Source organism: Microcaecilia unicolor, chromosome 2 (genome assembly GCF_901765095.1).
Source record: "Microcaecilia unicolor chromosome 2, aMicUni1.1, whole genome shotgun sequence".
Taxonomy (NCBI): Eukaryota; Metazoa; Chordata; class Amphibia; order Gymnophiona; family Siphonopidae; genus Microcaecilia; species Microcaecilia unicolor.
This window is the reverse complement of record NC_044032.1, coordinates 272,442,646-272,466,343: the sequence shown is the minus strand read 5'-3', so window position 1 is coordinate 272,466,343 and position 23,698 is coordinate 272,442,646. Positions and strand designations below refer to the sequence as shown.

The 23,698-nt window shown below is 43.6% G+C and overlaps 2 protein-coding genes across 3 annotated transcripts in view; one reads left to right on the top strand and one right to left on the bottom strand.

The window, feature by feature from the left end:
- Window positions 1-18,151, bottom strand: part of PLAA (phospholipase A2 activating protein) — an 83,691-nt gene extending 65,540 nt beyond the window's left edge. Inside the window, exons 1-2 of one of the 2 annotated variants that reach the window (XM_030194169.1) lie at window positions 17,918-18,151; window positions 6,772-6,965 (exon numbers count right to left, since the gene is read on the bottom strand). In XM_030194169.1, coding sequence (XP_030050029.1) covers window positions 6,772-6,965; window positions 17,918-18,057 — 334 coding nt within the window. In that variant the 5' untranslated portion in view covers window positions 18,058-18,151. Of the gene's footprint in view, window positions 1-6,771; window positions 6,966-17,917 lie in introns of those variants that run through there. The other variant, XM_030194170.1, reaches the window with a different exon arrangement.
- A 105-nt stretch (window positions 18,152-18,256) lies between these two features.
- Window positions 18,257-23,698, top strand: part of CAAP1 (caspase activity and apoptosis inhibitor 1) — a 92,112-nt gene continuing 86,670 nt past the window's right edge. The window contains exons 1-2 of the mRNA XM_030194171.1: window positions 18,257-18,386; window positions 21,689-21,825. Coding sequence (XP_030050031.1) covers window positions 21,709-21,825 — 117 coding nt within the window. The 5' untranslated portion in view covers window positions 18,257-18,386; window positions 21,689-21,708. The remainder of the gene's footprint in view (window positions 18,387-21,688; window positions 21,826-23,698) is intronic.

Genomic DNA, 23,698 nt, shown 5'->3' with positions numbered 1-23,698 from the left:
CCTTCTGGAAAAGGTTTTCCTGGACAGAAGGTAAGCAGAAGCCAATATCTCTGTAAGCCAGCTAGAAATAGTGGGTTAGACACCACTAAACCTTTACGGGGAACCTCCAATCAGCAAGAACAGATGATCCATCCATCTAAGTCCCCTATAGCTTTCCAATAGTACTTCAGAACTCTCCCGCTATTTAGCTTCTGCAAAAGTCGCCGCTCCTCCGAATCCGAGGCAGACCTAACACAGGCAAAACTATGAAACTGACAAGCCCATAGGGAGAAAGAAAAAGGACTGGAATTAAAACCACCTGCTCCTAAAAAAAATAGAGACCAACAGGAGAATGCCTGCAACCCTCTATTCTCTGGATCAAAGCAAACTGGCTACCAAAAACACTGTCTTGAGCGCAAATCATACAGAGAATAGGACGCCAAGGGCCCAAAGAGAGACCTAGTTAAAGAAAAAAAAAAAAAAGAATGAAAGTAAGGACCCACGCCGTAAAAATGGCCCCAGGAGGAATGACACCTGCTCCATGAAGGGACAGAGATATCTGGATGACTAGTAAGGCCTTTCACTGAATGCACCCCCAAAAACAAGACAGCGCTGCAATTTGGACTTAAGATAAGCTATCGCCAGGTCTTCATTAAAACCTCCATCACCAAAGCGTGAAACGGAGAAATGTCCGTTCTGAACACAAAGCCTTGAAAACTACTAATCATTTCTTTAACGCTACTAGACGTACACAGCGCTGTACATTCGAACATGAAAGAGACAGTCCTGCTTGACAGAGCTACAATCTAATTAGGACCAACAGGACAAACAAGAGATAAGGGATATTAAAGTGAGGATGATAAAATAAGGGTTCTGAAACAGTGAATAAAGGTTAGGCATTAAAAGCAGCATCAAAAAGGTGGGCTTTTAGTTTAGATTTGAGACGGCCAGAGATGGAGCTTGACGTACCGGCTCAGGAAGTCTATTCCAGGCATATGGTGCAGCAAGATAAAAGGAACGGAGTCTGGAGTTAGCAGTGGAGAAGACTGCAGATAAGAGAGATTTACCCAGTGAATGGAGTTCCCAGGGAGGAATGTAGGGAGAGATGAGAGTGGAGAGGTACTGAGGAGCTGCAGAGTGAATGCACTTATAGGTGAATAAGAGGAGTTTGAACTGTATGCGGAAACTGATAGGAAGCCAGTGAAGTGACTTGAGGAGAGGGCTAATATGAGCATAACGACACTGGCGGAATATTAGTCGTGCAGCAGCAGAATTTTGAACAGATTGAAGAGGAGAGAGAGGCTAAGTGGGAGATTCTGTGAGAAGCAAGTTGCAATAGTCTAAGCGAGAGGTGATAAGACTGTGGATGAGGGTTCTGGTAGTGTGCTCAGAAAGGAAAGAGCAAATTTTTGGTGATATTATAGAGAAAGAAATGACAGGTTTTAGCAGTCTGCTTGAATACGTGCAGAGAGGAGAGGGAGGAGTCAAAGATGACCCCAAGGTTACGAGCTGATGAGCCGAAGGATGAGAGTGTTATCCACAGAAATAGAGAATGGGGGAGGAGAGGTTGGTTAGGGGGAAAGAAAAGGAGCTCAGTCTGGTCTTGTTTAGTTTCAGATGGCGCTGAGACATCCGGCAGCAATGTCAGACAGGCAGGCTGATACTTTGGCCTGCTTTCAGCTGAGATTTCTGGTGTGGAGAGGTAGATCTGGGAGTCATCAGCGTAAAGATGATACTGAAAACCATGGGATGAGATCAGAGTACCAAGGGAAGAAGTATAGATGGAGAAAAAGAAGAGGTCCCAGGACAGATCCCTGAGGTACACCAACTGACAGTGGGATAGAAGTAGAGAAGGATCCACTAGAGTATACACTGAAGGTAAACTGGGAGCGATAAGAAGAAAACCTGGAAAGAACACAGCCCTGAAATCCAAGTGAGGACACCTGCCAAGTTTCGATATAACTCAGAGAAGTTGGACGAAACAACTAAAGCGTCGTGGAAATCACATTGGCCCAGCAACCTCTCTTCATCAACCGAGCCTGCTCAAGAGCCAAGCTGTAAAAAAAAAATCGAGTTGGGTTGGGAAAAACCACTGGGCTAGGAGACCGTGAGATTCTGCAATTTGAGTTAAAGGCTGACAAGACGACGCACGGAGATCGGCTTTCAAGGCCAATCCAGCGCGTACTAAGATTAGAAGACCCCTGTTCGCCTCGATCCTTTAACTTAGGTGTCCCAGAAGGGCTCACAGAGGAAATGCATATAGGATCCCCGAGACACAAGGCTGGAGAAACACCTACCACCTTTCACTTGAGATTTCTTCTGCGATTGAAGAATCGTGGTACTTTGCATTGAGATCTAAGATGCGCAGAGCCATGACTGTAAGCCCCCAGGAATAAGTGACAGGCTTGAAATGCTGACAGCCATTCTCCCAGGACCAGAGAGTTGCGCACCTGAACGGTCACAGTCTCCATTAAATAGGACGCAAAGAGGGCATCCAGGACGAAGCTGTGCCAGACTTATGAGCTGCAACCCCTTCCTGTTACAACTGATGACTCCACGTTGGCGTTGTCCAAGAGGATATGTACAGACTCACCTACTAGCCGAGGGTACAATACTTCCAGTGCCCACCAATGCTTCTGGCTACCAAGAGGTTGATTGAGCAGGATGTCTCTGGCTGAGACCAACGACCCTGTGCATACTGTCCCCCAACAGTAAGCTCTCCAGCCTCTGAGGCTGCCATCTGTTGCAACAACTTCCTAGCAGCAGCAGATCCAGGGGAATGCCCATAGGGCAGTTTGGTCGTCAGAAGCCACCAGCAGAAGACTGCCATGCTCACGAGCCTGGAGTAGCAAATTCACCTCTAGGGAACCTCTGCGGTGACCATCTGGACGCAGGGGACTTCTGCAGAGATCTCATATCTGCTGTGCCCCAGGGCCCCGCTTCTATCGTCGCCAACATGGAGTCCAAAATCTGAAGATAATCCCTTGCACATGGCAACAACCTTTGCAGAACTGTTCGAAATTGAATCCGTAACTTGAGAAGCTTGTCCTAGGGAAGAAATACTCGACCCTGCAGAGTGTCAAAGGATATTCATAGACAGACTAGCGACTGAGACAGCACTAGGTGACTCTTTCGAGAGCTGACCACTCAACCAAGGGACTGTAGGAACTGGACCACATAAGCAGTGACTTGTAGACTCTCCCAATACGAGATTGCCCTAAACTGGAAATCATCCAGTTAAGGATGAACTGAAAACACCGATGCATGGGTCGACTCGGAAAAAGCAAACCAACGCGGTCAAAAAAAAAAATCCCTGGAACAAGTGGCTACTATGACCAAGCAAAGAGTCTCCAAATTAAGAGTCCGCCAAACTGCTTTATTAAGTCCCGTATTGGTCGGAAAAATCCTGCTTTTTGGAGGACGACAAAATAAACAGAATAGCGCCCCTGACTAAGTACTGAAGAGGGAACTATACAAACAGCCTGCAGGTTGACCAGCCCTTTCCAGAGCATCCTGATCGTGTCTGCCTTGAGGCTGGACTGACAAGACGACTCCAGGAAGGAGACTGAAGATGCCATGCCAAATCTAAAGCGTGTCATCTCAAATTGCCTCCACTCAACCTCTAGCACTCAGTGAGTGGAGGCCAATCTGGCTCACTTCCAAGAGAACTGTGCTAAGCGACCTCCCATAGGAATCAGAGGCTTGACCTTGAAACTTAAGTGAGCAGGATAGACCTCCTCGAAAGGGACCAAAATCCTCTGAAGAGCCAGGACCACTGTACCCGTTCTATACCGGCGAAAATCTCATCCCCAACTGCAATCACGAAAAGAGACTGCAGTCCGACGCCCTATGCCGGCCTTCAGGAAGACTAGGCACCATAGCATCTCCTAGACTGCGGACTATCTTGTGTAAGTCCTCTCCAAACTAAGGGAGCCTACTCAGATTAGACTAAAAAGCAGCATCCACTGACCAACCTCGCAACCAAGGAGAACACCTTACAGCCACACCTGAGGCCATAGAAATAGACACTAGCAAATTGTATAAAGAATTCTGCCAAAAAGGCTGAGCCCATCTCAAGCTTCGTCCCTTCAGCGTCTATCAAGGCAAGATTATCCAAAGCTCCATCCAGGACCCTCTTGACCAGCGGAAAAAAAGCCTAGCTACTAAGGAACCACAGATAGTTACCTGGAAGCAGAGACATCAAAACCACTCAACAAAGCCTCCAGCAGGCAATTCTGAACATCCCCAAGAGCAGGTCCCCCATTCACAGGAACCGTACATCTCTTAGGAGCCTCCAAGACCACCGCAACCACTACAGGAGGAATGAAAGAAAGAATCTATCTGAATCCGTAACCAGATAGAGCTGAACTATAGACTTAGCAAGACCTAAGAAGGAACCCGGTACATCTTCCTGTACCAGAAAGATATCCTGTTATCCAAACCTCTTTTAAACTCCGCTAAGCTAATTGCTTTTACTAAATTCTCTGACAACGAATTCCAGAGTTTAATTACACATGGGTGAAGAATATTTTCTCCAATTTGTTTTAATTTTACTACTTTGTAGTTTCATTGCCTGTCTCTTAGTATCTGGGCAGAACTCAAAGAGTCGGGGATACAGACATTTATCTCCAAAAGTGTACAGAACACAACCAAGGCTGAGCAACACATTTTCAAGTTGTTTATATGCTGAAATACATTAATGCTCCAAAACCTGTAAGATATTCTAAATATCCATTTGTACTCGTTTCTTGTATTTTGCTTCTTTTTTACATCTAAAGTCATATTGGGCTTAGTTTAATGGGAAGAGTATTTTAACAGACTGTACTGATGTCTGTGTGTTGTGCATTTTTTTTTTCCCTTTGTACAAGTTTACTTTGTTATGGCTTCTGAACACTGCTCCTTGGCTCAACAAAACATGGTGTAAAGCAAGGCCATTAGCGAGACAACAGACCACAGTTTAAAACAAGAGTGCTGTGGAGAGGCACAGAATGGGCAAAACTTTGAGCAATTTTCTACATGAAATACATTGAGAATTGAACCAAAGCAAGCTAGAACGTTGTCCTTTCTAGCTCAATTACCTTTAATACAGTTTATATCCTACTATTTACATTTTAAGCAGTTTTTATGGAAAAAATTCAGATGTAATAAATTCCTCTTCAACTGCCTGTGCTATATTCATAAATAGTGCAGGCAAGGTGTGTCCCCCCCCCCCCACCCCCCATTGTCATGGGGCTCTCATAAGGATGGTAATCTGGTCTGAGCCAAAACCTTTGATGGCTTTACGCTGTAGCTCCATGAGAAGCTGTCATAAGATATGTTTTTAGAGTACAGGAACCCAATTTTATACTACCAAGATTATGGACCAAGACTTATTTTGAGAATTTTCTGTGGCAATAGGATTATTTGTCAATTAACTGGGGATAAGAGGAATTTCCAAATTTATTTCAGTTTGATAGACCGCTAAAGGTTAATACCAACAAAATGGTTTACAAAAATAAAATAATTTAAAGAAAGGAAGTCCATAGTTAAAGGTCAATCCAAAGAAGGAGAATATACGTCTTCATGCTTCAGCCCAAAGCCCATGGGTCAACCGCCAGAGCCACAATATCAGCAATAGGTATTTCCAAATTAATTGTGAATAATGTTTTTAGGCCCTATTTGAAGGTCTGGAATGAGACTTCCAACCACTCTCAACCTGCCTCACATCCGTTTCTTTTCAATAGACAGACTCAAAATTCTTTTCACAAAAACACATCTTGTATGTACTTAAAATGGGTTTTCTTGCATCGTGTAAAATACACTGTTCTCCAGAACCTGCTAAATTTTTTTGACTTTGCACACCTTAGCTCACTTTTTTTTTTTTTTTTTTTTTAACGTCACAGATTGATTACTGCAATTCCATCTGTGCTGGCATAAGTAAATTTCAGTTAAAAAGATTACAAACATTGGCTGCTCATCTGCTTTGTAGGGCTCGTAAGTGTGATCTGTGTCTCCTGTTGATTAGATTTCACTAGTTGCCTGTTCAATATTAGATTTGGTTTAAAATTTAATGTCTCTCATGCACCTTACTATTGACATAGCAGAGGACAAAAAGGACAAAGGCATTTCTCTCCTCTACCCTCCATGAACGGACATTTCTTACCTATTCAGGGATATGGACAGGCAATTATTTGGAACACAAACGTTAATGTTACTCAAATTAAAGGGTTTCCGGTCCTGAAAGGGGGGGGGGATATTATTAGAGCGAATACAGTAATAAAAATTAAAATTATTACGATGCAGGGCTTCAACTTCGCCATTAAGCTTGCTATATTTTTATTTTCTTCAAGGGTGTATATTACATGTGTTTCCATGGGGTTCTCATAAGGATCAGCAAAGCACTGTCCCAGTTTTGTTTTGAATATTCACGGTACTGTAACAGGAATTATTATAAACCTTGAGCAATAACACCTCCACATAAAGCAAAAATTGGAACAAAAGAGAAAAATCTAAGTAATTTCATTTGTCAAATAAAAAATATTGGCTTGTCTTACTTTAGGAAAGGAGTCTTTAGCGATACGATATTTGCTCTAGAATCAGCATATTGCTGCCACGAGTGCATATGAAGGAAAAAAGAACAAGGATCAGAAGCATCAAACTCTCTGCTTGCATCCTTGTACAAGGATATAAATTGCCCTCGCCTCCAGAAAAAAAAAAATTGTCATGATTTACAAAACCTCAACTATAAACATTTTGATTTTGCATCAGTTTAGAAAGATACAGTGAAAAATGAAGCTCACCACTCCAACCTACCTGTGTTTTTGTGACCCTTGAGCACGTAGAGTGGTTTGGGGTTGTCCAGTGTGAAGACACAAATGTTGTTGTCATTGCCTCCTGTGGCGATCAGCCCCCTAGGGTAGTTATCACTCGCAGGTATGATGCATACAGATGATACAAAACCAGAGTGGCCAAGCATACAGTGCATTTCCACAAACCCTCCGTGAGAACTAAACACAAAGATAGTATACAGATAACTTTTCAAGCCATTTGCATGGGGAACAGTTATTTAATGGGGAGAAGTCGCCCTTTACAAAAATTGCCCAGTCTACATGCGCTTAAACTTCTATGAATACACAATGTAAAGTTTATCCAATCTGAGCATGGCATTCCTGGGAACAAGGTTAGACATTTATTAAAATTTAAATCCCCCATTTTCACAATCAATCAGGTTCAATGTGGCTAATAGACTATTAAACTAACAATACAAATCGGGTTCAATGTATCTAACATATTAAACAATACAAACTGGTCAATGAACACATCAGTATAAAAGACTTGTAGGGTTGACGTAAACAATGATTAAATAGAATGTGACTACTAATTTCAAAGAATAACATTATGAAATGAAAAAGAATGGAAATGTACACTTTGCATTAGGATTCTTCCTTATAGTTGGGTCTATCAGTAAAAAGATTTCTTAAAAAAAAAAAAAAAAAACCCAGATGCCCAGGTATGTAAATACACTGGGAAATTTGTGTCCAAGAACAGATTTAAGTGCATGTCCATCTACACTATTCCTTAGGTGACCTGTTACAAAATTACCCTGTAAAAGGGATAACAACGTAGGAGTGGAGGAGTAGCCCAGTGGTTAGTGCAGTGGACTTTGATCCTGGGGAACTGAGTTCGATTCCCACTGCAGCTCCTTCTGACTCTGGGCAAGTCACTTAACCCTCCATTGCCCCGGTACAAAATAAGTACCTGAATATATGTAAACCGCTTTGAATGCAGTTGATATACCGCCTTTCTGAGGTTTTTGCAAGTCCCATTTCCCTTATACATATGGTTTAGGGCTTCTTTTACAAAGCTGCGCTAGCGATTCCCACACAGTAAACAGTAAATGAGGGGAAATCCATAGGAACTGAATGGCCTTCCTCTCATATGCCGCACAGGACTCACTAGCGAAGCTTTGCAAAAGAAACACAAATTATTTTAGAATACTGCATAAGGGATATACAAGCTTATAAGCGTGCACACTGAGAAGATAAAACATCTTATACACACACCATGTACAGGAACTCCTAGGGGTGTAGGCTCAGTAGAGCAAAGAGTTGCAATGTACACTCATATTTTACAAAATACACACACACACACACACATTTACACCCACTGGCATTTGCATGCTACCAGAGTTGATTCTGGTAGTTTTTTTTTTTTTTTTTTAATTATAAAAGGTTTATAGGTGCCTATCAAGCTTATTTTCGAAAGAGAAGGACGCCCATCTTCTGACACAAATCGGAAGATGGGCGTCCTTCTCACAGGGTCGCCCAAATCGGTATTAACGAAAGCCAATTTTGGTCATCCCCAATTGCTTTCCGTTGCGGGGATGACCAAAGCTCCCAGGGGCGTGTGGAGGCGTAGCGAAGGCGGGACTTGGGCGTGCCTAACACATGGGTGTCCTCGACCCATAATGGGAAAAAAAAAAGAAAACATCCCTGATGAGCATTTGGATGAACTTACCTGGTCCTGTTTTTCTACGACCAAGGCACAAAAGGTGCCAGAACTGAACAGATGACCACATCTAGGTGCCCCCTTCACCTGTAAGGGGCTATGGTGATGGTGTACAGTTGTGGGTAGTGGGTTTCCAGGGAGGTTTGGGGGGCTCAGCACACAAGGTAAGGGAGCTATGTACCTGGAAGCAATTTATGAAGTCCACTGCAGTGCCCCTAGGGTGCCCGGTTGGGTCCTGGCATGTCAGTGGGACCAGTGCACTACGAATGCTGGCTCGTCCCATGACCAAAGGGCTTGCATTTGGTCATTTCTGAGATGAGCGTCCTAGTTTCTAATATCGCCGAAATCAGAAACGACCAAGTCTAGGGACGACCTAAATGTCAAGATTTGGGCGTCCCCAACCGTATTAATTGAAACGCCTATCTTGTTCAAAAAATACAGGTTTCCCCGCCCCTCCACCTGGACATTTTGCGAGGACGTCCTCAGTCAAAACGTGGGTGTCCCTATCGATTATGCCCTCTACGTTGCCTTTATAAAATAGGTGCCTTTTTTGAAATCTTACAGAGGGCCTGGTTTTTGACAGGTTGCCTGAATGCGTACATTAAGGGGTCCTCTTAGCTAAGCTGCAGGAAAAAGGGCCCTGCACTGGCAACGAGGGCCCTTTTTCCCTGAAGCCAGTAACACCTGAAAAATAAATGGCTGCGGGTGAGAACTCTCATGGTATGGCCATGTGGCAGAGAGCTCTTACCGCCACTCCTGAGGTTGGCGATAAGGGCTCCAGTGCTAACCAGGAATTGCATGGCGATGCCCAATTACTGCCATGCTAGCCATTTCCGGGGTCTTTCTTTTTCCACCAAAAATGGCATGCGCTTGGGGCGGGGCCAGCAGTAGTCCCCGAAAGAGCGAGCAGTAAGCCCACATTGGCTTACAGCCGCTCTGCAAAAGGGTCCCTTAGTGACCCACGAAAAAGAAATAAAATAGGGAAGAGCTATCATCTTAATCTGGTCAAATAAGAAGTTAATGGAAGAGTTGTATGGTAAGCATTTAGGTGTCCTTTTACCAAGCTGCAGGAAAAGAGTCCGTGCTAGCAGTGGAAACCATTTTTCCTCACACACCAGGGCCCTTTTTACCACAGCAGGTAAAAAGCCCCCAGCACACAGTAAGAGAACTCTTTACCTCATGGTAATGTGGCAGCGATAAGGGCTCCTGCACCAACCAGGCAGTGCACGGTGATGCCCGATTACCACTGGTTATCGCCACGCAAGCCATTTCCGAGGGTTTTCTTTTTTGGGCGGGACTACCGCTGGCAGCCGCTTTGGGCCAGCAGTAGTCCTGGAAGAGTGAGCAATAAACCCGCATTGGGCTTACCGCCGCTCTGTAAAAGGGCCCCTAAATTGCATATGGCTAACTCCTTTTTATTACACGTTTTTTTGCACTGAATTTGTGGTTATGCAAGATACCCAAACAATTGCACTGGAAAGTGAAATCCTCCATTTATCCTCAGACTAGGTACTAGCGCCACAACCTTCCCCATGCTGACCTGCCAAAGTGCTTATTATGGAGGGCCTGTGTCTAAGAAATTGGTTAATGCCTGTGCACTCTGGCCTCACTGAGAAAATATGGCATACCAATTAATATCAAACTGACAGGACATTTTAGGGTGCACACACAGCCATTCTTAGGCAACTGATCAACCCATTTCACAAATCCTGCCAAATGGATAGGTAAACAAGATGGGCCTTCCAATCCTTGTCACTCTTATTTATAAACATACCCACAAATATCAGAGAAAAAAAAAAATAGTGTGTTTGTTGCCATCCTGGCACATACCGAAGGTCTATCAAGATATATAGATAGATATAGATAGATAAATATAGATATACCACACACTAGTAAAAAAAAGCCCATTTCTCATCGAAATGAAAACGGGCGCTAGCAAGGTAATGACCTTCTGCCATTAATGTTTTTAAGGGAAGATTATTCTCCCCTTGCCTCCTCCTTTGATGATGTCTGTACCTTTGACTTCATTTTCAGAGAATATATATAGTGTGTTGTTGCCATCCTGGCACATACCGAAGGTCTATCAAGAATATCTATATCCGTCCAAACCTTTTTAAAACTCTGATAAGCTAACCGCCTTTACCACATTCTCTGGCAACAAATTCCAGAGGTTTTAATTACACGTTGAGTGAAGAAAAATTCTGATTCGTTTTTAAATTTACTACTTTGTAGCTTCATCGCATGCCCTCTAGTCCTAGAACTTTTGCAAAGTGTAAACAGACGCTTTACGTCTATCCGTTCGACTGCACTCATTATTTTATAGACCTGTATCATATCTCCCCCTCAGCTGCCTTTTCTCCAAGCTGAAGAGCCCTAGCCGCTTTAGCCTTTCCTCGTAGGGAAGTCATCCCATCACTTTATCATTTTCGTCACCCTTCTCTGCACCTTTTCTAATTCCACTATATCTTTTGAGTTGCGGTGACCAGAACTGAACATATTTGAGGTGCAGTCGCACCATGGAGAGAACAAAGGCATTATCCTCATTTTGTTTTCCATTCCTTTCCTAATAATACCTAACATTCTATTTGCTTTCGTAGCCACAGCAGCACACTGAGCAGGTTTCAACGTATCAAAGTAGGAACTACTTTTCCCTCTCAGCATCCTTTAACTTAGTTTCCCCCAGGGGTCCACTCTTTTCCCTGCTTTCTTCAATCATTTCCTGACCCTTTTGCTATGCTTAGCTACCCTAAGAAATGTTATTTATCTATTTCAATGTGACTAGGTCCTCCATAATGACTGTCTAAGGGAGATATCCAAATGACCTGTGGGCAGCTGCCTCAAATTCAACCTTGCCATCTACACTCACAATCTCTCTATGTGGGTCCGAAGCTGGTCCCTTTCACCAGCAAGTTCATCTGTTTTGTCCAGTTACCACCTTGCTCTTTGAAGTTCCTTGCAGGTATTGGGTTTCATATTGAACCAAGAATTTAAATTCAAGGCCCAGATAGAAAAAAAAAAGCACTTATCCATGCTTTATAGATTACTGTAATGGTCTGTACAAAGGCCTGCAAATTTCATTCTTCTAGAAGCTTCAAGTGCTCTAAAATACTGCTCTTAAAACGAACCATATCACCCTCCTTCCCTTTCCTTGGGAAGTCGTTGGGTTCTCCACCCACTATAGAATTAAATTTAGGATTCACAGTTTGTCTTTCCAAATTCTTAACTCTGGACAACCTGTCAGTTCGTTTAATACCCTTCCACTATATGTAGTTACTCAGGTTTTCCACTCTCAGGATGACAAGCAATTCATGATGTTTACTTCACAAGTGCTCACTTGGACTGCACCAAAGAAACAGAATTCTATTCCCTGGCTGCCCACTCGTAGCATTGGACTACAAACCTCACAGAGAAAATGCAAAACTGAATTTAGGACTTACTTCTTTACTTTGGCATTTGGCCTTTAGTGTATTTGTCAGTGGATGGTCTGATCTCTGATTTATAGGCCCTTGAACCAATTAGAAGGCTACAAAGTTGGACATGTTTATTCGCTATGCGGAGGGCTTTATTCCCGGGCAGCTCGTTCGTACTCATCTGTCTTGGGAGGGGTGGGGCCTCTATTGTTTGGGGCAATGTGTTGAAGAGGGGAAGGAAGTGCCCTTCCTGGAGCTGGCAGAGGAATTTGGCCTGGGTCAACATGATCGGTTTTCACTATCGCAGGTGGCTGATTTTATTGTAGAAAGGCTATTCCAGAGTTGCATTTGCCTACATCCCTCCTTGAGCAAGCTATGATTGGAAGCAGTGGAAGTATAATCAGATTCTATTTAGCTTTGTTACATCAGGTTTCCCCACCCTCGCTCTATATGGATAAATGGAAGGTTATTCTGGGGACCCAGCTTGATTTTAAATCATGGGAGAGAAGTTACAAAAATTTTCTCCAGGTCTCTGTCCCAAGCAACTTGGTGGTAAAAATGGTTATAAAATATATCAGTGGTATTACACCCCTGTGTGATTGAATGCTGTGTATGGAAATGGAAGTGGAGCTGATCAGTGCTGGCGTAGATGTGGGGCTCAAGGGACTTTATTCATCTTTGATGGTCTTGCCCTAAAGTGTAGCGCTTTTGGGACTCTGTGGTGGGTTGGCTTCAGATTATTACTGGAGACCGCGTCACTAAGACCATAGCTAGCTGTTTGCTTCATCTGGGGTCCTCAGAGGTGTTGGTGTGCAAGAGTAAGTCAACCCATCACATCTTTGCAGCAGGATGTCTGGTGTTGGCTTCTGCCTGAAAACAACCCTCTCTCCAGAAATGTCGGCAGTGCAGGCTAAAGTGTCCTATGTCTACCTAATGTCCAAGCTTACAGCCATGTGAAGGAATAAGCTAGCTCAGTTTTGTCAAGTATGGGAAGACTATATAGCTTGGGTAAAACGTTTTGAGGCACCCTCTTAGGTTCTTTGATAATCTAGTGTTATACCCCAAGGCCATACTCTTCGTAGATTGGTTTTTAAATTTTACTTTTCTGTCTTTAGCAAGCAGAAGTAATGGGGGTGGGGGTGTATGTGTGTGGATTTGATTAGCAGTTGTGGGGTTTTTCTTTGTATTGTATGGTTTTGTTCTTTACTAATAAATTTAAAACGAAAAAAAAAAAATGAAGGTTAAAAGGTTTATCAGGCCATCTCTAATCAGCCAATAATTAGCTCTTAGAAATAGTCCACTTAGGTCTATAGAGACGAACCTACAAAAAAAAAAAAATAAATAAAAATAACGTAAATATCAACATAGCCTAAAATATAACAATTAAGTTGTAAGGGACTTCAGTCTACAAATTCCTACTCCATTAGCAACTTAAGAAACCATCAATAAGATGCAGACAGCAATCCAGCAGCTAGATGAGGGCTATCCAGTCTTTTGAACTGTCACAATCTAGTTGATGAGAGATCATATATGTGTGTACTTGGTGCAAAGAGTTCCTAGCACTTGGGTCTGATCCCTGGAGGCGAGAGTAGCAGACAGAGAGGTATATAGAAGAGGCCTACAGGAGCTGAGAAAGGATTTCCCACCTTCAGTCTAGAAAAGAAAGGTCACCTGAAAAGGAGAGCATCACCTTGGAGAGGCAGGAAGTGATTCCGTAGCCAGGATCTACCTCTCAGGGAATGCAATACCCTCTCACACAATGATGTGTCTCCAGGGGCATCGGCTCAGGAGGGAAAGGTTAAGACAGCCGTATTAGTAGGAGATTCGATCATTAGGCACATAGATAGCTGGGCGGCTTGTGGACAGGAGGATCTTTTAGTTCCAAAAATCTAAACATTAGATATACTAATAGTAAAGAACTTGAAGCTGAAGTTAGTCTGGGAACGATCTTTTTATTTCCCCAAGGTCCTAAGATCTGGAATTCAATTCCAGTTTCTCTACGGACCATTGCAAACTAGATCTCCTTTTGTAAAGCTTTAAAAATCACATTTATTTTGATTTTTTGTACACTTGATACTTTTAGCGAGAGGTGTTAGACAGGAGGACAGATAAAGAAGAGAGAGATTTAATGGTCCTGCAAAGGGGAGACAGAACAGGAGCAAGGGAAGAGAGAGGAACACTTGCTGGACCCTTGGGGGCAGAGCACAGGGAAGAAAGATATGCTGGCATAGGTTTGAGGGGGAGGGGATAGGGCCACAGAACAGTTATGTTGGAAAGAGCTTGAATAGGGACACAGAGATGCTCAACATGTCAGGAAGATAGGGGTGATGCAGAGAGAAGATAGATAGTGGACATGGAGAGAAAAGAAGTGCAAGGAGACTCTGGCAAGACAGTTTAAGAGAAGAAATAAGAAAGCAGAGACTGGAACCAACAAAATAAGAAAAATAATTTTAGTTTCTATTTATTGATTGGGAAGTCCATTTTTGGCATGTGCATCTGCCAGAACTAGTTTTAGATGATGAGACGGGAGAAGTTCCATGGGACTGGAGAAGAGTGGATGAGGTCCCTCTTCACAAAAGTGGTGACAGAGAAGAAGTGGGAAACTACAGACCGATAAGCCTCACTTTGGTTATTGGAAAAGTAATGAAAGCATTGCTGAAAGAAAAGATAGTGAATGTCCTAGAATCCAATGAGTTACAAGATCAGAGGCAACATGGTTTTACTAAATCGTGCAAACAAATTTGATTGAATTTTTGAGTGGGTGACCAGAGAACTGGATCAAGGACGAGGGCTAGATGTAATCTACTTGGATTTCAGCAAAGCCTTTGACATGGTCCCTCATAGGAGGCTCTTGAATAAACTTGAAAAGCTGGAGTTAGGACCCAAAGTGGTGAACTGGATTAAGAAAATGGATGATGGCCAGACACAAGAGGGTGGTGGTCAATGGTGTTCACTCAGAGGAAGGAAAGGTGAGTAGCAGAGTGCCTCAGGGATCAGTGCTGGGTCCAATTCTGTTCAATATATTTGTGAGTGACATTGCCGAAGGACTAAAAGGCAAGGTATGTCTTTTTGTGGATAACACCAAGATTTGTAACAGAATGGACAACCCGAAGGGAGTGGAAAATGTAAAAAAGGATCTGCAAAAATTAGAAGAATGGTCTAATGTCTGGCAATTAAAATTTAATGCAAAAAAAAATGAAAACTGATGCATTTGGGGGAGTAGAAACCCAAGGGAGCAGTATGTCCTAGGAGGTGAGAGGCTGATATGAACAGACGGGGAGAAGAACCATGGGGTGATGGTGTCCGAGGAACTTAAAGCAAAAAAAACAGTGTGACAAAGCGGTGACCATAGCCAGAAGGATGCTAGGCTGCATCGAGAAAGGAGTAGCCAGCAGAAGAAAGGAGGTGTTGATGCTCCTATACAAGTCGCTGGTGAGCCCACACCTGGAGTATTGTGTTCAGTTCTGGAGGTTGTATCTTGCTAAGGATATAGAAAGACTAGAAGCAGTTCAGAGGAAGGTGACAAAAATAATATGGAGCTTGCACCATAACACGTATGAGAAAAGACTGAAAGACCTAGATACGTATAGTCTAAAGAAAAGAAGGGACAGGGGAGATATGATACAGACATTTAAATACTTGAAAGGTATTAATATAGAAACAAATCTCTTCCAGAGAAAGGGAAATGATGAAACTAGAGGACATGAGCTGAGGTTGCAGGGTGGTAGACTTAGGAGTAATGTCAGGAAATTCTTTTTCACAGAGAAGGTGGTCGATGCCTGGAATGCCCTCCCGAGGTGGTAGAGACAAAAACAGTGACAAAATTCAAAAAGGCATGGGATGAACACAGAGAAACTATTTAGAAAATAGATGGTAGAAAATAAAAATAACCCCCCCTTCCAAAAACAAAACAAAAACAAAAAAACCCAAAAACTTAAATGGCTGCAGGGAGTGGATGTGAGTGATTATTGGACAGCTACTCTGGTGTAAAGAACAAAGGCCAGTGCCAGGCAGACTCTGTAGGTCTATGTCTGTATATGGCAATTTGATTTAGGATAAGCTGGAAAGGGCTTCAATGTTAACTTCAGTAGCTGGACCCGAGAACAAGGTGATGTGGGAAAAAAGAACCCGAATTATAGCTACGTCATGCAAGGTTCCACGTTAGGAGTTACGGACCAAGGAAGGGACCTGGGTGTCGTCGTCGATAATACACTGAAACCTTCTGCTCTGTGTGCTGCTGCGGCTCGGAAAGCGAATAGAATGTTGGGTATTATTAGGAAAGGTATGGAAAACAGGTGTGAGGATGTTATAATGCTGTTGTATCGCTCCATGGTGCGACCGCACCTTGAGTATTGTGTTCAATTCTGGTCGCCGCATCTCAAGAAAGATAAAGTGGAATTGGAAAAGGTGCAGCGAAGGGTGACTAAAATGATAGCGGGGATGGGACGATTTCCCTATGAAGAAAGGCTAAGGAGGCTAGGGCTTTTCAGCTTGGAGAAGAGACGGCTGAGGGGAGACATGATAGAGGTGTATAAAATAATGAGTGGAGTGGAACAGGTGGATGTGAAGCGTCTGTTCACGCTTTCTAAAAATACTAGGACTAGGGGGCATGTGATGAAACTACAGTGTAGTAAATTTAAAACAAATCGGAGAAAATTCTTCTTCACCCAACGCGTAATTAAACTCTGGAATTCGTTGCTGGAGAACGTGGTGAAGGTGTTAGCTTGGCAGAGTTTAAAAGGGGGTTAGACGGTTTCCTAAAGGACAAGAACTAAATGGACTTGGGAAAAATCCACAATTCCAGGAATAACATGTATAGAATGTTTGTACATTTGGGAAGCTTGCCAGGTGCCCTTGGCTTGGATTGGCCGCTGTCGTGGATAGGATGCTGGGCTGGATGGACCCTTGGTCTTTTCCCAGTGTGGCATTACTTATGTACTTATGTAACAGTGCTGGGCAGACTTTTATAGTCTGTTTCCACAAATGACAAGATGGATTTGGATAAGCTAGAGAGGGCTTTGATGTCAACTCCAGTAGGTGGAACATAAGGATACAGCCAAGCAGACTTCTACAGTCTATGTCCCAGAAACGCCAAAGAAAGACTCGTTATAAAGTATATCACATTCATTGTTGATTTAATCATGAACGATGAGTGTAACTGTTGGGCAGAATAGATGGACCGTTCAGGTCTTTATCTACTGTCACTTACTATGTTACTATGTAGACAGGGCTAGAGCCTGCACAAAAAACCTCACTCACTAGCCTTCAATCTCTAGGACTGCAATGGTAAACCTCCAGTTTTGGGATGGGCTGCCCTTGGTTTCTTTGAAGACAGCAAATTGTGAAACAAACAAACAGTTAGGAGTGGAGGAGTGGCTAAGTGGTTAGGGTGGTGGACTCTGGTCCTGGGGAACAGAGTTCGATTCCCACTTCAGGCACAGACAGCTCCTTGTAACTCTGGGCAAGTCACCTAACCCTCCATTGCCCCAGGTACAAATAAGTACCTGTATACAATATGTAAGCCACATCCCGCATTGAGCCTGCCATGAGTAGGAAAGCACGGGGTACAACTACTACTAGTTGTACCCCGCGCCTTGTAGCGCTATAGAAATGCTAAATGCTGCCAGGGTTACGCAGCACTGTACAATTTAACAAAGAAGGCCAGTCCCTGCTCAAAGGAGCTTACAATCTAAAATGAAACAACAGAAAAAGCACCCAGTTCCCCAGGCCATACTTGTACAGAACTATGGTCTGAACCCTTGGGGCCAACCTCAGAAGTTAAGAGTTTTATTTAACAAAGAAAAATTAAAGCAGATTAGGCTCATATGACTTATCTTGTCTGCTCATCTACTTTTTTTTAACGAGAAGAAAAAACAAAACAACAGGAATAAACTAAGTACAAGAAGGCTGTAGTAAGTTACAGGAGAATAAGACTTTTATGCACCTTATCAGCGAAGCTAACCCATCCACTATATAACCTTGACTTTGGTTTTCTAGAAACTTAATCAATCAGCCTCTGAATTATGACATCACAAACTCACCTGCCGGGCACCCATAGGCGCACGCTCCGGTCCCGGGAGACGGACACGAAAGACCCTTCTGGGAATAGGCCACGCGCCAAGCCGCGCACGTCCAGCTCGTGGCCGGGAAGCGTGCAGCTCAGCCGGTAATTGCTCGCCATGGCAGCAACGCCACCGGCCTGGCCCGCACGGCTACGAGCTCCAGACAATTGCTCAGGGCCCTGACACAGCAAACTCTCTTAACAGCCAACGCAGGAAACTGTCAGGAACTATAGCGCTCCGCCACCGGAAGTGAGGCACATCCCTTCCGCCGAGATCTCAGTTAAACGTCATTCGTAAGCGCCATGCTTGTAGTTGTATTTCCTGTGTCTTATTATTCATACATCGTTACTGTATACCCAGCTACATAACAAGCAAGAGTGGGGGAGTGACGCTGGAAAAGGAAAGCTCCGTGGCCGGGCGCAGTTAATCACAAAGAGAAGCTTGGAAGGTAGGAAACAGGGGTGGGGAATTTGAGAATGAGGGAGTTGGGGGAGAGCCGAAGAAAGAGGGAGAGATGCCAGGTCGCGGGGGAGGGGAGAGGAGAGGTGAGGAGAGGTGGCCCGCCCGAATGCACGTGCAGGTGGTTGCCCGGGCTAATGAGAGTGTAGTCAAGTGGGGGGGGGGGGGGGGGGGGGAGGGGAGGCTGTGCTCAGTTCCGATCTTATCACTATGTATTATTATTAACATTTGTATGGCGCTACCAGACGCACTCAGCGCTGAACACCTGACATAGAGAGACAGTCCCTGCTCAATAGAACTTACAATCTAAAAATAATACAGACAGACAAGACAATTAAGGGCGAGGGAAGTACTGGGTGAGAAAGGAACAAGGGGAGGGCAATTGAGTAGTGGCTAGGAGCCAAAAGCAGTGGTGAAAAGGTGGGGTTTCAGCATAGATTTGAAAACAGGTAGAGATGGAGCTAGACGTACAGGCTCAGGAAGTTTATTCCTGTCATAAGGAGCCGAGAGGGAAAAGGAACGAAGCTTGGAGTTAGCAGTGGAGGAGAAGGGGGACGACAAGAGAGATTTGTCCAGTGAGCGGAGATCACGGGGAGGAATGTAGGGAGAGATGAGAGTGAGAGGTAATGTGGAGCTGCAGAATGGATGCACTTAAAGGTCAGTAAGAAAAGTTTGAATTGTATGCGGAAGCGGATGGGGAGCCAGTGAAGTGACTTGAGGAGTGGGCTAGTGTGGGTATAACGATTTTGGCAAGAAATAAGTCGTGCTGCAGAATTTTGGACAGACTGGAGAGGAGAGAGATGGCTGAGAGGAAGACCAGTGAGAAGTAAATTGCAATAATCCAAACGAGAGGTGACAAGGGTTTGGATAAGGGTTTAGGTAGGGTATTCAGAAAGGAAAGGGTGGATCTTACTAATGTTGTAGATAAAGAAACGACAGGTTTTGGCGATTTGGATGCCCAGTCTTCCAGTTCTTAAGGTCATCCTGCAATTTTTCACAATCCGCATGTAAGCCTATGTGCTTTGAAAATGAGCCTCAATGTCTGCCACATGCAATTTATCTTCATTTTCCCTAGCATTGAATCTCTTATGCACTAATGAATTCACAAAGTTATCTGGGGAAGGGGGCAACCTCCCCAAACAAGATGCAGTGGTTCCATCAATTTTAGAAAAAATATATAGTTTTGATTTATACAAAAGGAAATAACGCAATATGCTAATAAGACTTATTTATTTAAATTTACTAAATGTCTTTAGGAAGAGATTCATTCAACTAATTAAAAATACTGCACCAAGACTGATAAAGGACCACAAGCAATGTAACCCCATCACACCCTTCCTGCAAAAACTACACTGACTTGGCTAACCGTACCTTACAGAGCCAAATTTAAAACTATTTTTGATTTCAAGGTCCTCAGCCAAAATGATCCAGAGTACACCTTTGAGGCCTCTAAGGCCTATCAAGAAGCATCACTCTACCCTCATCAAAAGAAATCACATAATGCGATACCCACCAGCAAGCCTTTTCTTATGTGCAGTCTCCACACACAAGAATTTTCTCCCAGAGGAGATATGTCTAACTCAAGATTTACCTTTACTTTAGGAAGCAGGTGAAAACCTGTCTCTTCCAAGACTTTAATATATGTAGCAACTGACTAGCCACTGGGTCAGTACTGGACTAGATTGCTCGACATCCTGTAACAAAGACCAGTTCCTCACACCATAGAGTGTAAAGTGGATTATTGGATTCAAGATGGGCACTGCACAGATGGTAGCAGAATAGTCAGCTCTCTGGCCTCCAGCTGAATAACCAGCAGAATAACCGTAATCGGTCACAATCTAACCCTCTTGCATCGGGACGTTTATCTTACAACTTTACTGAGCTACTCTAAGCATTTTACTGCTACACTATTCGTGCGATTGTACCGTGCCGGAGCCTCGGAGCACCGTGAACAACTGACAGGCCTATACCTCGTCAGGTCTATAGCACTTGAGTGCTTACTACCATAATCGCTTTGCTCAGCGGTCCTACCGGACGATTGCCTGATTTATACTACCTCTGACACTGTCGTCTGATAGCATATGACTCACGTATAGCCGATTGTACTGAACCGGAGCCCCGAAGAACCGCGAACAACTGACAGGCCTATACCTCATCAGGCCATAACACGTGAGCGCCTACTACCACAGTCGATTTGCTCAGCGGACCGACAGGACGATTGCACGACTTATCCTGCCTTAGACACTGTCTTCGGATAACGAATGCCTCCTGTATAGACGACCTCCAGGCGACCACAACCACATGGTTCAGAGACCCTGTCTGGTGATTCACCCGACTCTCACCCAGCCTCTGACATAATCGTTGGCAACGAATGACTCTTGTGGTACTAATCACCCAACAGTCATAGCTTAAACCATCTGCATCGGAAGGTTCACTTACACCATAGCCGTGCTATTCTACGCACTGTACCATCCATGTGATCGCCCTGAGTTGCAGCACCAGAGCACTGTGAATTAACTATCTGCGTGTTTGCGTTTGTGTGTGTTTGCGTTTGTGTGTGTGTGTGGGGGGGTTGCGGGTGGCTTTTGTGGTCGTGTGGTTGGGGAGTTTGCCAGCAGTCTGTAGCGATTCCTAGGCAGGGGGAGGAGTACGGAAACACTCCACCTGCCTGGGTCGTTGTTTGTTGGAGGGGTTTGCTAGTTGGTAGGGGTGCCTTTATGGATCCCTTTACTCTCTGTGTTCCGCCCTCGAGGGCGGGGCAGAGAGACATGGTGAGTTGGATGGCTTCACACCATGAACTTACGAACTGGTTAGGGATTTTGCAGATGGCTTCAGCAGGTTGTCTTCAGAATGTTGAGGTAGCGTTTTATGTACAGATGGGGCGTGGCTGAGGGCGGGTCTATGAGTGAGGGTGACTGGTCCTAGCCTATGAAGACTACAGGATTTTTGTGCTTCTCTGCCGTGGAGTGAGCTTCTCTGCCTTGGAGTGAGCTTCAGAACGTTCAAGGTGGGATTTATTAATATAGAAGTGAACTAAAAAAAATGGTTCTTTAAAAAAACAAAACCAACCCTCTTAAAATAGCTGATGAGTGACTACTAATGTCTTTCTCCTCACCCCCCCCCCCCCCATCCCCATGATTATTATTATTTTTTAAACATTTTGTGGAGTTTTCCTCTTAACATGCTGGTGTTTCTATATTTTAAGTAGTAGCGTGTGCTTGTTTCACCAGCTTCATATTTTTGTTACTGTCATTAATGATATGAAATTTGACTTATTATATTTGTAAATAGAAACTTCAAGAGCACAAGAAATGGCAAGCAACCAGAAACCTCCTTCTGCCCGTCCTAGTACAAAAGGAGGAACAGGTGTTACATGCAGGCCAGCATCTGCCACTCAACCTCCATCACCTGTCAGAGCAGGAACAGGGGTAAGTGATTATTTTTCCACTAGACAGTGACTTAGCATTTTGCAGTGTATAGCAGCCTGGAATGATCCCTCCAATATCAGAAATTCAGTATACTATCATTCTTCCAAACAGTTTAACAAGCTTTTATTCTTATGCTAGAGGAAAGGCCCATCATAAAATAAGTAAATAAACAGCTGGACATATATCCTGTTAATTTTCTCCAGCCCCCACCAGCACTTACAGCACTATGTTGGCTGGCAGGACCCTTGGAGTTTAATTTTTAAAAGGTCACATGGAGGCGACATAGGTTACTATTTTTAACCTGTTTTATGTTTAAATCTGTTGATTAACCAGCAAAATACAACTCTCATAAAAAAAAAAATCCAATGCAACACTTACATAAGAAAAGTCAGTTCGCATTTAGTTACATAAGTGTTGCCATACTGGGACAGACCAAAGGTCCATCAAGCTCAGTATCTTGTTTCCAACGGTAGCCAATCCAGGTTACAAGTACCTGATATGGTCCCAAAACAGTACAATACATTTTATGCTGCTTATCCTAGAAGTATTCAATTGACTAGACCACAAATTAATATATTACAATCCGTGTCCCAAATCACCATAGTCTTTACATTATCTTAATTATGTTTTTTATAATTACTGCATCATTATATCACTCTGTAGCAATCCATTTCTCTTTTTCTTTTTTTCGGGGATACTAATGCTGCTCTCACGATATGAACATAGTTTTCAATGTTCTTTTATCCTTCCTGGACAATGGTTGAGGCGCAAATCCTCATAGATCAACCCTTATTCACCTATCATTTATATTAGAATTCCTATTTTTTTCTTTTAATATTTTTTACGCTTTTCACGATTTTCTTAAAAGTATATATCTGCACTTATCTTTCTCAACGGCAACACTTTATCCACAGGAGAACCTCCGCCAATATGGCAAAGTTTAGTTTTCTTCCTCAGGTAAGAGGTTCCAGCTACAGACCAAACATGGTCCTGCATAAGTTTGAATAAAATGGCCACGGTTTGTCGGCACTGAACAATTAATTTAAATAGCACACAGCTGTTTGCTATTTAAATTAATTGTTTGGCCATTTTCCAAGAGGAGCTGGGGCGACTCCTAGCCTGATCGATACCATGGTATCGAGGTGTCGTACCCGTTGTCAGCCTAGCCGATCTTGGAGGCCCATGCACTTGCTCTTAGCCGTGCATCAACACTGATTATCTAAAGGAGAGGCTAATGCTGGCTGAGATGATATTAGCATCCAGCCTGTCGAAGAAGGAAGCTTCCTCAATGTCCAGGTCCTGTACCATGCCTTAGCACTCTCACCCTGATCCTACCCACCAGGCCAGCAGTTTGAGATCAGTGAGGACTCAGATGGAAGACTACTGTCCAGAGTCGGATCATTCCTGGGTGTCTGAGGAAGAGCCAGAGGATCTTTCAGGGGTCATCCCATTTAATTTGGAGGTTGAAGATGAGCCCAGGACAGAAATGTTGGACATCCTCAATTTCGAGTTGTCCTAAAAGAGGCTGTGGTAGTGCTCCTTCACAGCATTTTCAGAGCTATTCATATGAGACTCGGGGAACCCCCCCCTCTGTACAACTCATTCAGAAGAAGGCTGACTATTTATAGAGACTATACAGAGTCCAAAAGGCTCCCAAATTTGAAAAGCTGCAGCTGCTGCACAACTATATAATTGTTGAATCCTCCTTCAAAAGAGCCAAGAGTGCTGTCTCACTCCTCTGAGCCCCCAGGGAGGGATGCTTGGACTTTGGATACTTTTGAGAGTAAGGTTTATCAGAATGCTGTGTTGTCTTCTTGATCACATTCCTACCAGCTCTTCATGAGCATATACTTTGAAGTCCTTGGTAAACAGT